The sequence below is a fragment of the Rhinoraja longicauda genome, chromosome 12 (genome assembly GCF_053455715.1).
Source record: "Rhinoraja longicauda isolate Sanriku21f chromosome 12, sRhiLon1.1, whole genome shotgun sequence".
Classification (NCBI taxonomy): Eukaryota; Metazoa; Chordata; class Chondrichthyes; order Rajiformes; family Arhynchobatidae; genus Rhinoraja; species Rhinoraja longicauda.
Window position 1 is genome coordinate 35,731,310 of NC_135964.1, and position 14,089 is coordinate 35,745,398.

Below are 14,089 nucleotides of genomic sequence, written 5' to 3' on the forward strand. Positions count from 1 at the left end.
AGCTATCTGCCGCCTTTGTTCTCCCCTTTCAGTTGTTTATCTGTCAAGTGATGTTGTCCCTCTGTAAAAAATTACCTCATTTGCCTGTAATGCTGTATTAAGGAAAATGTTCAGATTTCCAAAAGAATTACAGAACATTTCTACTTTACAGAATCAACCCCACTGTAATGGAACATGAAGCACATTTAGTTTTTGGTTGTATTTGTTTCCAGATATGTCCAGACTTTGCTGAACCAAAGGAAATCCCACCACGACCAGATTTACCTGCGATGATAAAGTGCTTTTGCCCAAATCAAAGGGCCGAGAAACAGATAAAATGTCAACTGGAGCTAGGGATGGGCTTCTGTTTTATTTGACCTTGCACTTGTTAATCTGCATGATGCGAAATGTATATCAGTGAGAGCTGTGAAGTTTACCGACATTACAACTTGATTTATAACAACCAACTGCTGTCTATGCAAGATTCCTTTCTGTCAGAACACACCGTACAGCTAAGAGTAATGGTGACTGGGTAGATTCAATAGCTTCAGTGAAAAAAGCTAGTTACAAATCCAATTCGGACTGATGGGAAGGACCTTTGATTTTGTTTGAAGATGTAAAATTCATGCACTGAGTTGGTGGTCTAGTTTATATATCTCCAATTTTCTTCTAAATAAATAAAAGTCAGGAGAGAAGCAAAATGGGTCAGTAAATGCAATCAACATATCCCCGTGGGATGAAAAGCTTTAATATTCACAGCCATAAACACTGCAACTTAGTTTAATATTAGTTGGAACAAATTAGGAATCTGACCTCATGAAGTCATGGGGCAGTGGGTATTAGAAGTAAAAATGACCCTCTATACAGTTGGAGCAAAACCATTTTATTGGGAGAGAAAGCAGCTTCACTGAAGGTCAGAACACACATTAGGAATGCTTCTCTTGGGACTATCGCTTGCTGTACAAGCGAGGTAAAACTATTTCATGACTTAATGTGTAAAAACAATACACCACAAAATGTTCTTAAAAAGGGAAACACTTAATATTGCCAAGAACTTGACAAGAACATAGAACGGCAAATTCATATTAAGTCATGTTCCAAATTCATAGCTCATGCCAAGAAACTCTACTGGTATTAACTAAGTTTGGAGTTGTTCCTGTATTTGGTTCATGGGTTGCCTACAGCAGTGCATTAATGATGAAAACTGCCACATAAAATTCTGTTTATATTGAACTAAGCATTATTTATATAGACCCAGGCATTGATGAATTGTCTTATATCTCTTAAATACTGAGCATTGGAAGGTAATCTGATGGCAGGAAATCAGTCCTAAAATTGGTTTACAGACTAAAATTGATTTACACTACTTAAACATTAAATTGCTGTTCACATATGGGCAAATACAAACATACATTTTCTATCATGATCTCATGCCAATAAAAGTCACTTATAAAATCCTCCTCAATATCTGAACACCGTTGCTTTACACATTTACTTCTCTTATATACCAGATGTATTCCATTGAGGTCATCACAGCAGAGCAAGCATTAGTAACACTATTAAATGCAGCCAAAGTCTCTTAAAGGCTAGGAATGGAGGCTTGCATTACGTCTAAGTGATTGTGAATATTGTAAAGATTGAGCAGGCAAAATAGAAGGCACTTGTGTTGTAAGTAAAGCCTCTGTTTCTCTGCTGAAGCCTTGAAGGTGCTGGTAAAAGAGGCGAGGACTGTTCTTTCATTGAGGAAGCAAAAGAAATGTCAAGACAAGCTGCCCAAAAATATTGGGCACTGGTGTCAGAGCAAACCAATAGAATAAGCCCTGGAACTGGCTATAAATTTATAGATGTCACCAAAGCTACTAGACTCCGTCTCTCAAATTTCTCTTACTTTTTCTTTAATCCTGCAACATCTGGAACCTGTCAATAGTAGTTCTAATGTTAATTCCCCAGGTGTCTGATGTGGAGACGTTAAAACACAAAAAGGGCTACTGTGCATGTCAAACCATAACTATATAAAATTAAACTGTCCCCAAAAAACAATTAATTCATTATCTTTCCAAATATGATCCTTCAAGCTCACATAATTGTCAATGTGATGTCCAGATAGTCATGTTTTGATGATTGGATGAAGTGAATACTCAGTAAGGCAACAGAGAGAAATCTGATCCTGTTCTTTAAACAATGTCAAAGGATCTTATTTTTACAGCTACAAGGGCAGATGTGGCCTTAGTTTCCAAACCTTATTCAAAGGATGACTTGTTCAACAATGCAGATCTCATCTTCTTATCTTTTCCTCAGAAGATCATTCAGCCGATGAAGTCTATGCTGGGTCTCAGAGCATACCCATCAGACCCAATACCCCACTTACCTCCCTGCAACCTATTTTCACTCACATACCTATCAGCCCTCAACCCGACTTTCATGCCACCAGCTTCAGTAAGAGGAATTTACAACAAGCAATTAACCTACCAGCACATCTGTAGGACGTGGGAAGAAAAATGGATCACCCGTGGAAATCCACACAATCACAGGGAGAAATCACTCATTATTGTATTGGAACCACTGTCCAAATTTTGGACTCAAATCTCTGGGGCGAGACTTGAACCCATAACCTTCTTGTAGAGAATAATCCCTGGTGAAGGTACGATCACTAATTCAATGCTTCAGAGCTGCTGTCATGGAAATGATCAAGTCCTGTCTTTAGACGAGATCTATATACAATCAGCAATGGCCATTGCATTTGAGAGTTCATGGACGAAAACAGGAAGGAATTGAAAACAAAATAATTTGCATTACACATTAGCACAACTGCAGCAATTATGAGTAGGAAGGAACTGCAGATACTGGTTTAAACCAAAGATAGACACAGAATGCTACAGTAACTAGGCTTGAAGCAGACAATTTGCATATCATACCTTGATTTGTTGGTGTGAGGTGATCTCTATGCAGAATGCATATCTGATCCTTGACTATGCAGGATGCAGTAATTTAACTGCAGGAATTTCAGTTTTAACCTACCACATTTAAAGTAACTATCTATCTTTCTGCATTTCTCTGTCTCTACTTAGTGAATGGTTTATTGACAAAAAAAACTGATGATGAATGCAGTAGTTTCTATTGATGTCACCTCTAATTTTCTCCACATGGCCAGACAAATCTATTTTTGGCACAACCACAATATCCAGTGGCTTCAATGCTACAAAAAAGTGCCCAGAAAAGAGAGTGACATTCTCCGTGTCAGAAAAAACACAAATAACGTTTTCTCTTCCTGAGGGTGCCAACTTATGCTGGGTTCCAGTTCTAGAGACCAAATGCCAATTTTCTCTCTTGTGGTTGTTAACTCTATGCCAGATCATGATACTACAACTACTGAACCCATGTAGCCATTCACTGCACAAATACAGCCTGAGCAGAGCTTCAGCAGGCAACTAGATCACCAGGGCCCATACACTCCTGTACATGTATGTATTATGCTAAAATAGTTTAGAGATTTGGGCTAGTGGGGTGAGGTGTAGTATTCCCTGCAAACTCTTATCGATATTCTTATATCGATACCCCTAGATTCTACCACTCACCTGCAAAGTAGTGGCAATTTACTGTGGCCAATTAACCTACCAACACGCAGGTCATTTGGACATAGGAGGAAACCGTAGCTCATACAGTCACAGGGAGAACATGCAAGCTCCACACAGGCAGCACCAAAGGTCAGGATTGACCTCGGGAGGTGTGAATCATCCCCCAGATAATGGAGGTTCAGTCTCAGCTACACAGATTCCAGGACAGGTACGTGGATAGGAAAGGTTTAGAGGGATTTGGGCCAAACTCAGGCAGATGAGTCAAGAGTAGATGGGGCATCATGGTCGGCATGGGTAAGTTAGGCCGAAGAGCCTGTTTCCATGCTGTATGACTTTATTACACTCTGACCAGATACTTTTTAAGGTCCAGATTGATGCTGTGATCATCACATCCGGGGACACTTCAATTTTGAAATGCAACAGACAATTAGTACAAAGCCTAAAATGTATACAGAGATATGATAAATACTAAATGGAACATTTCACATCAGTTCTTATTTCCCTGTAGTTAGAAATTCTAAATTGCCACTATAATGTAAAACCATAGACTGTTACCTCATAGAAAATGTTTATTTGACTTCTCGGGTATGCGGAGGTAATTTTCTCAGCATGAGATACACCACCTGACCCTTTCTTAAGCATTTCATTTTTAAACAGGATAATCTAACCTTAAAATAGAGATCCTGAGCATAACATGAATTAACACCGAATTAACTATACTTTCTTTAATTTCCATAAGTACTTGTACATTTTCGCGCTTACCTTTATGCAGGGATTGTAGTTTCTGGATGGCAAATTGATGAAGTTCCTCTATACATGGTGGCCTGGTCGATGGGTGAAGTAGATCTTTCTGCTGATGCCATGGAATTTGGAAATGGACTGTTAGTTTACTCTCCCTGTCCAGGTCCGACACCGCTGTAACACAGAAACACAAAGTAAGCATTCCTGCTGCATCGCCATTATAATAACATAACCAACATCAAAAAATAACTTAAAACAACTGGAGACACGAGGAACTTCAAATGCTGGTTTACCCAAAGAAACACGCAAAAGTGCATTAATTACAATGTTTCTTTAATTACAGATTACTGTGCAATAGAACAATGTATGTAATCTTCCATCAAAGTAAGATTTTGCCATAAACCAATAATAATGTCTTTATCATGTGCTTTCATGGAAAGTAGAGAAACGTAACTTAAACAACTATTAGCATCAAGGGAGCAATTGTAAATTTACAGACCGTTAAATGTTCAACCACTAGCTTACAATACCTTTCCCAAAATAATTCAAAACAATTTACACATATTCCATAACTACCCCATGCGCTAGCATCTCAGCAAAGAATCAGCTGAACTGCCCACTATTAACAGTGGGAATACAAATACGTCAGATTAAATTTTTTAAAGTATTTTTATTTTGAACCACTTTATACAAGTAAAAAACAGACCCTTACAGATTACAGAGCAGTAAATCTGCTGATGAGTTTCCTTGATTACTTTAAATTAGTAAAGGATCATAATTTAGGACAAAGCCACAAATTTCTACCTTTAATCTCTGGTTTGTTTGCCATTTTAAATGAAAACGCTGTTAGCTATGATTCAGGTGGTACTCTCACTTCTTACGTGGGTCATTTATGCGATGGGTCCCATAGTCAAACAGCCTGTAAATACTGTATTGCACATGGCCACGTTATTGTACCATAGGTACTTGGCATCAATGGAGTTAAATCTGATGAGTACCTTCAGAAGGGGGAAGGAAACGGTTTTATGTGATCCTATGTATGTACATGGCTTTGGCTAAGAAATGAAAGGAAGCTAACAACATGCCAATTTCGGCAGTTGACAATTCAAACAAAAGTGAAAACAATGCGTGTTCCTTTATTTTTCTTCTCCTTGGCAAGAAAGATGCAACAGATCTCAATGTGCTGATGGATCAATGGGGGAACTGGCCCAGTGAACAACAGCTTCATCTGACAGAATGCATTGTATTTTTGTTGGCCAGATCCTAATGCAGTTTCCATTGTCATATCATCCTTCATGTGTGCACCACCATATCTGGCAATATAGCAACTTATTAGCACATTGTAACTGATTTCCAATTAGTCCCACTTCCTTACTCTTACATCACAGTTGTCCAATTTTCTCCTCTTTCAGTATTTTGAAAATTACAACCTTCCTGAATCATTTCAGGCAAAGCATTCTTAATCGCTTCATAAAATAATTCTCCTCGTCTCCCCTTTTGTTATAGGGTTATAGAATCATACAACATAGAAACAGGTCCTTCGGCCATCGCATTAATGCTGACTATCATGTCCATCTATATTAATCCCACTTCCCTGCATTACTTCCATATCCCTTATTCAACTACTTTTGCAAATGGCTCTAAGATATTTTTTACCGGTCCTGCCTCCTCCACCTCCTCTGGCAGCTCACTCCAAATATCAACTACATGGTATATGAAAGATTTAACACACGCCCTCTCCGTTTTAGATACTCCTATCATGGGAAACCGACTGTATCAACGCCTCTCATAATGTTACATTCTTCTATCATGTCATGTCTCAACCTATTTTTCCACAAGGAAAACAGATTCAATTCATCCAACCTATCCTTATAACTCAAGCCCTCCAATCCAGGCAACATCCTTATGAATCTTCTCTTCACCCTTTCTTGCTAAATTAAATCTTTCCTCTAATGTGGCGACCAGTATTGGACATAATATTCCCAAATGCAGCCTTACTGAGGTTTACATCTGCAAATGATATCCTGATTCTTGTAATCAATGTCTTAGACAATAACGGCAAGCATGTCATATCCCTTTTCACCACCCTGTCTATCTGTGTTTCCATTTTCATGGAACTATAATCGTGTACTCCTAGGTCTCTTTGTATATCAGTATTCCCTAAGGCCTTGTCATTCATTGTATATGTCCTGCCCTGGTTTAGCTTCTCAAAATTCGTCGCTTTGCACTTGTCCGAGTTTAATTCCATTTTGACATTTTTCACGCTGTTCGGCAAGGCCATCAGCATAATCAAGGGTGAGTCTCACCCCCGGACACTCCCTATTCTTCCCTCTCCCATCAGGCAGGAGGTACAGAAGTGTGAAAATGCATACCTCTAGATTCAGTTACAGTTTCTCTCCAGCTGTTATAGGGCATCTGAACCATCCGATCACCAACTACAGCGGTCCTGATCCATTGGAAACCCTTGGACTCTCTTTATTCGGACTTTACTGCTCTTTATCTTGCACTAAACATTATTCCTCTTATTCTGTATCTGTACACCGTAGATGACTTGATTGTAATCTTGTATAGTCTTTCCACTCACTGGACAGCCCGCAACAAAAGTGCTTTTCACTGTACCTCAGTACAAGTGACAGTAAACTAAATTAAAAAGAACTGAATGAGGAAATAGTAGAAATTTATTCTCCTCCTGCAAATAAATCAACTACCAGGTCACAGTTTAAAATCATTGGCAAAACTTTGAGGGTAGATGAGAATTTTCATATTTTGCAAGAGCTGGAACAAATCCTGAAAAGATACTCCTCGACCAAAAGTTGATTTACTGAGGCAGGATTATTGAAGGTCCCAGATAATCTCTCCCCTTTCAGGACACCTGATGGAAATGTACCAGATTTCACCTCCTCGCCCTCAGTCAGAGCAGAACAAAATCAAATTCACACATTGCAAATCTATTTTTGCAAAAATTTGGAAAATGTTCAAATGGCAAAGTCATATTCAGAAAGGTGGAAAGAGATTTGTAGTTTGCCATACCTAAATTACCTCAATCTTTACCTCAATTTTTTCAGCCTTTCTTAAATTGAAATAAATGGGTTCCTGATCTCTGCCATATTAGATTCGGTTTATCGTCATTTACTCCTTGAAAACCTTTTATTATTTTGAGCAACTCTATTAAATCTTTCATTAACCTTCTCTGCTCCGAGAATAATTCTGGTATCTGAATCATCTTATGCCACTGAACCTTTCTTTCGATGTCCACAAACATTTTCATGCATTTAAGCTAGACCCATAGCCTCACATTTACCTATGTCTACAAACCTGCTTCCAGATTATAGATTAGGTTTTAGAAATTTAAATTAAGGAAAGGATGACCCAAGAAACCCTTATAAATGGGTGCGGCATTGTTCTTGGCCAACTGTTCCTCTTATTTTACTTCCTAGATGGGAAACAACTCGATCCCACGTCAATTCTTCAAAGTAATGATACTGTGGTTCAGAATCCACCAGAATTCCAGACAGAAATCTGTTATATTGCCTCCTAGAGAAGAATTTTCAGGCTACAGTATAATATCTAATTAATTGTTAAAATTACTTTTTCATGATATACCCTGACTCGCTGGTATTTCATCTGCAGAACCTCTCTTTTGACACCATGATTTTGAGCCCAAACCTTTCCACCAATGCAGTAAAAATAACTTCACAGCTAGATTTGACATATACTGTAGTTGCAAAATAAAACATTGCAGGGAATGAGCAAGACAGTGAGACTAATTCAAGTAGTCTGAACAATCATGAAGCTTTGATTTCATTTAGTTTGTGCCATTAGATTTGGTGAACTCCACTGCTCATGACTGGAAAATAGTTCAAGACATAAAGAAGTTTAGTCAGTAGCACATTTTAATGCTATGTAAAAACACACAGCAGTCATTAATAGTCTGTTCTAATGACCCTGATCAATACTTTTATAAACCACTAGACGACCCTTGGACTCGTTGGGTCCAAACCTCTCCTGCAGTGCCCACTCCAAAAGCGCAAAGCAAGATCCCAGGGTATATCTGAGTCTGTGGTGGCCGGGGAGTCGCCCCCAGGGCTGGGGGTGGGCGAGGGGGGGAGAGGAAAGGGGAGAGGGAGCCACTTAGCCCGGCCCCGGGCCAATATCGGCAACCAGCAGCAAGAGAGCGACTGCCTGGCCCGGCAAGTTGAAGCGCACTGCACAGGCACGCCAGTCGGTCTGTTGAAACTGCCTCGGGGCCAGGGGTGGGTGGGGGGGGGAGGAAAGGGGAGAGGGAGCCACTCACCCCGGCCCCAGGCGGCCATCGCGGCGGGCAGCAGCAGGAGAATGGTCGCAAGGCGCTGCCCCATGTTCGTCCTGCCGGTGGCCATCTTGTTTGAGCTTCTCTCTGCCGCAGGGCTGCACCACGGGAGGAAAGTCAGGGGCGGGGCATGCCGGGACGGTGCCTGTCCTCCCCAGCAACCCTCCCACAACTGCGCACATGCAGATCCGGCGGCCATCTTCTTTGACCTTCTCCCATTGTGACGCCGAACACGGAAGTATTACTGCACAGGCGCGGCTGCCGGGCACGGCTAGTGGGAGCGATTTATTAAATTTTTATAAAGTGAATAACTTTTAAAATAGAACAACAATCTGAACGAAACTTGCTACTGCACACTGCAGGCGAATGGTGAGTAAAGTGGACCTAAAATTGTTGCGCTCTCGTGCACTGTTTTGGCTGTATTTTGGGAACAAATGTATATACATACATACAAGATGAGAATTTTAGTGATATAATATATATAGATATATAGATAGATAGATGGCACACACACTGCATTGGTCTCCTCACAGCAGGGATTGTCTTGTCTGCTAACATGAAAAAGCATAAAATGTTCAGAGCAAGTTAAAGGGTACTACAGACAGGACAAAGGAGTGTGTAGGAAGGAACTGCAGATGCTGGTTTACACCAAAGATAGACACAAAATGCTGGAGTAACTCAGTGGGTCAGGCAGCATCTCTAGAGAAAAGGAATAGGGTCGAGACCCTTCTTCAGATCTTCATCAAGTCTGAATATGGGTCTCGACCCGAAACGTCGCCTACTTCTTTTCTCCAGAGATGTTGCCTGACCCGGAGAGTTACTCCAGTATTTTGTGCCTATCTTCAGAACAAGGGCGGACTTTGACGTAAAACTGATTATTAATTCTAGACCAGAGGAAATTGTGGAAAACTACAGGAAGATATCCATTTTAAAAGTACATTAGCTGGATATAGAAAAAAAATTGAAATGGAAGCAGAATTGTATAAAGTTAAGTGGTGTGGATTCCCATTCAAATAGAAACAAAAAGCACATTCGACATCCATGAAATTGTAGTGAATTGGTACTTGAGCATGCTAATTTGTGTGGTCCCATTGACTGCAAACGGAGCTGTGGAACATCTACTCTCTCAATCAATCGTCTAATCAAAACACTAAATGAAAGGGATAAAACCACAGTGGTAAACATCTGGAATTATGATGACGTAAATTTTGCAGTTGTAATAATGACAAAGCTGCCATTGCTCACTATAACTATAGTGCAAAATTGACAGTATTTTCTGGAGGACATCAATGAGCAGTTAAAAACAGAAGTACAGAAACTGGTGCCAGTGATTCCTTACTGCTGCCAGGGTCTGCAGTCCTCTCCAAAGTTACTCTCGGATATCAGTGAATGTTTCAGAATGTATTCTCACTATAAAATACTCCACCAATATCACATTTTTGCGCCATAAATTCAGAATGATACTTTGATTGCATCTAAACCATAATTGTGACTTCGCAACATCTGGGTCTAAAAAGCTAATTTTGTATGTGTGGATTATATCATCCTCAGGTAAATATTTCAAAATGCAAAGGATGTTGAATAATAAAAGAAGCAATTATTATGGTCTGTTGATCATATTTTAGTTTCTATCTTACTGTCAAACATATATGTCCTAATCATATTTTGTTCTCTGTAAAATGTTTAAAACTTTAATTAAAAAAACACTTGATAATAACCATGCATGGGTTTCATTGTCAGCTTTTTTGAGCTTAGCAGTAAGTGATTGCATTTTTCTCCTTGCGGCAAAATCTGGCCTGATGGATAAGCTTTAAATGAGGACCCTTCATTAGAATGGATAAATGGACTGAATTGTTCTGACATTTCTGATGGAAATACCCATCTGAAACATTAAACCTATACATATTAATCTTTTCAGACTACGCATGTCATAGAATTTCCTTAACATTTGTATTAGTATTACGTTACCAAAGCAAAATTGCCTAGTCAAATGCTTAGAATACACAGTGGTATTCAGAGTATGACGGTAATATTCTGAGTACAGCAGCCATATTCATAATAGAACAATAGCTGCCAAGTTCTGAATATTGTAGTTAAATACAGAGCACTATTGTGGCATTCAAATTATAACAGTGCAATTCATAATATAACAATGGATTTCATTTTATTATAGTAGAATTGAAAATATAATTGTTGTAATAATAGAGCACAGAATATAACAGTAAAACATTGAATTCCAAAGATTGGTATCGGGATCATTGTCTTACTGTTATATACAAAATGGACCTGGAAAAAGGGAGTACAGTATCAAAGTGCTTTTTCAGTTGATGTAGACAAGGCCTGCATTTATTGCCCACATACCATGGCCCTTGAGAAGTTGGTGCTGCACAGCTGTGTTGAACTTCTACAGTCCATCTGGTGAAGCTATTCCCTTAGTACTGCTGTTTTGCATGTTCCAATATTCAGATTTGGCAATGGTGACATATTTCCAATCCAGAATAGTGTGTGAATTAGGGGTGAATCTGTAGGAGGTAATATCCCATATATCTGCTCCCCTCTATTTCTCAAAGTAGAGTCCACAAGTTTAAGTCCTGCTAAAAAGCCTAAGCAAATTACAGATGGAGTTGCAAGTGCAAATTGCAGATGCTACATACTATAGCCATGTTGCACTGGTGATAGAAGAAGTCAATAGTTAGGGGTGTCAATCGTGCTGGCTGCTTTCTCCTGAAAGGTGCCAAGCTACTTATGTGTTGTGGAGTTATACTTATCCAATTATGTGGACATTGATTTTTGCTTCGCAGATAGTGGAAAAGCTCTGCAGGTGATTTATTCATTGCAAAATATTCAGCCCTGAACTACCTTTTATGGCCATAGTATTTACATGGATTAACTAATTACGTTTCTGTTCAATTGATCACAAGGCATTTTCCAACTAGACTGAGACTTTATGCCATGGGAAGGTGATAGACTGCCTTCATGAAGAGGGCAGTTATGTTGTGTGTTAACACTCATCAGTCCAAGTCTGAATATTGTCCATGTCTTGTATGTGGGCAGAGACAGCCTCATCATCTAAGAAGTTGTGACAAGAACTAAACACTGTGCAATCACAGCAAATATCCTCTCCTCTGACACTATGATGGAGGAATAAGGATTAATGAAAGTGCTGAAGATGATGGGATAGGGCCATGCCCTGAGAAACTCTTCCATCAACTTCTAGGGGATGGGAGGATTGGCACCCAACATTTTTACCAGTGTGTGTGCATTACCCTTGTCCCTATCTTCTTTCAAACAATTACGAATTGCAGGTGAGTGAAGTGGTTGCACATATCAATTAGTGAAGGTGAAACTGCAGTGTCACTTAATTTAATATTTTCAGTCGCTGGTTCCAACAGTGACATTTGCAGAGGTTAGTTTAACTGCATGGATTTGCAAATGATGATATAAGTGGTTTGCAGCCAGGAGAAGGGGAAAGGATAATGCTAGAACCAGCACTCAAGAGTGTGAGATCAAAAACTTTTGCTCCAGAGGTCCCAGATTTAGATTGGGACGGGGCAGTCAATGAGTGAATGTTAATGACTAGACACTGAAAAATTGTTGATATGGTTGGCAGACTTGCCTTAAGGTTTGCATGCAATGTTGAGGTGGTGGGGCCGAATCTATTGTTGGATACCACACGTACCTTCCCTAGCACCCTCCACTCAAATATGAACACGCCACCCTGTCGAATTCAGCAAGATGTTCATCTTTCTGGGCGTTCATATTCCGAAGATCTTTCCTGGACCCAGCACACTGATGCAATTATAAATAAAGCACATCAACATCTGAGAAGATTAAGGAGATTCGGTATGTCAAAGAAGATTCTCTTGAACTTCTACAGGGGAACAGTAGAGAGCATATAGACTGGTTGCATCATGGCCTGGTTCGGCAACTTGAATGTCCAGGAGCTGAAAAGGCTGCAAAAAGTTGTGAACACTGCCCAGTCCATCACCGGCTCTGACCTTCCCACCATCAAAGGGATTTATCAGAGATGCTGCCTCAAAAAGGCAGCCAGCATCATTAGAGACCCACACCATCCTGGCCACACACTCATTTCACCACTGCCATTGGGAAGAAGGTATAGGAGCCTGAAAACTGTGCTTCAACTTCGATTCCCTACCAAAGCCCGGCTGAGATCTATTAATTAATTGTCTCTGCACTATTGCTCCTGGGGGTTTCCTGGTCAGAGATAAGGACTTCATCTTGAGTATGATCCGTTCTGCCAAAATGCTATCCTTTCAAAATTGAAAGAAGTCATTAAGCCAAAAGAGGCTGTTATTAATGCACCATCTGTCACAACTGCTTTACAGCCGATTAATTACATTAGTAATTGCAGTTACGGTTGTAATGAAGGAAACACTGCAGCTGCTATGTACACAGCAAGCTCCACAGAATGCAAAATAAATGACAGATCCCTTGACTAAATAAATGACAGCTCCCTTGGCGGAGGGATTATATTGGCCCGGGACTCGAAGAATTAACTTTCCCCAAACAGGTGGGCAGTGAGATATTGCGTACTAGGAAATTATGATTCTTAAAGAAACGGAGATCAAAAAGTATCAAAACATCTGAACCAGCTTATAGAATAAAAGAATTGCCGATGTAGGTTAATACACAAAGGGATACAAAGTGCAGGAATAACTCAGCAGGTCAGGCAACATCTCTGGAGAGCATGGACAGGTGACCTTTCGGGAGAAGACCTTTGATCTGAAATGTCACCTCTCCATGTTCTCTAGACATGCTGCCTGACCTGCTGAGTTACTCCAGCATATTGTATCCTTTGTGAACCTTATAAATGAGCTTGTGATCCACCCAGGTCACCGGGAGAACGTATAAACTCCTTACAGCCAGCACCTGTGGTCAGGATCGAAACCGGGTCTCTGGCGCTGTAAGGCAACAACTCTACTGCTGCACTTCCGTGCCTCTCGGCTACAGGGCACATATCTGGAATGTGTTACATTATCCCAATTTGTCTGGATGGGTGCCTATTAACAGACATAAAAGAGAGTGGGAATAAATGGGGGATTTTCAGATTGGGAGGCTGTAACTCGTGGGTGCTGCAGGAATCAGTGCTAGGGCATAGCTGTTCACAAGCCAAAAGAATGCTTTGTACGTGGTGTCCAAGTGCGACTCGTTCTTGATTATGCTGCTGGCCTTGCCAGGGCAGCGCGAGGTATAAATGGAGTCAATTGAAGAGAGGTTGGTTTGTGTGATTGTCTGGGCTGCGTCCACAAATCATTATATAAAATGTATCTGCTTATGTATTTGGAGAGTTGTGACCTTCAGGGCAGCAAAGCTAGGGTTGGAAGGCTGGGTTTTTCAACCAGTGATGTGCTCAACCAAATGACTTCCATCCATTCATAAATTTTCTAGGATTCATTTTTTAGATTCCTCATCACAACTGCACTAATAATTGAAAACATTTTGCCTGACTATACAATAGATCTAC

General features: G+C 40.1%; 1 protein-coding gene and 1 long non-coding RNA gene across 5 annotated transcripts in view; one reads left to right on the top strand and one right to left on the bottom strand.

Moving 5' to 3' along the window:
- The window catches only part of LOC144598908 (uncharacterized), a 71,505-nt gene extending 71,125 nt beyond the window's left edge, over positions 1-380 (top strand). Inside the window, exon 3 of the long non-coding RNA XR_013547930.1 lies at positions 152-380. This is a non-coding gene — a long non-coding RNA (uncharacterized LOC144598908). The remainder of the gene's footprint in view (positions 1-151) is intronic.
- Positions 1-14,089, bottom strand: part of LOC144598907 (actin remodeling regulator NHS-like) — a 351,767-nt gene that overhangs the window by 62,651 nt on the left and 275,027 nt on the right. For all 4 annotated transcript variants that reach the window (XM_078409482.1, XM_078409481.1, XM_078409480.1 and 1 more), the window contains exon 2: positions 4,317-4,469. In XM_078409482.1, the coding sequence (XP_078265608.1) occupies positions 4,317-4,469 (153 nt within the window). The remainder of the gene's footprint in view (positions 1-4,316; positions 4,470-14,089) is intronic.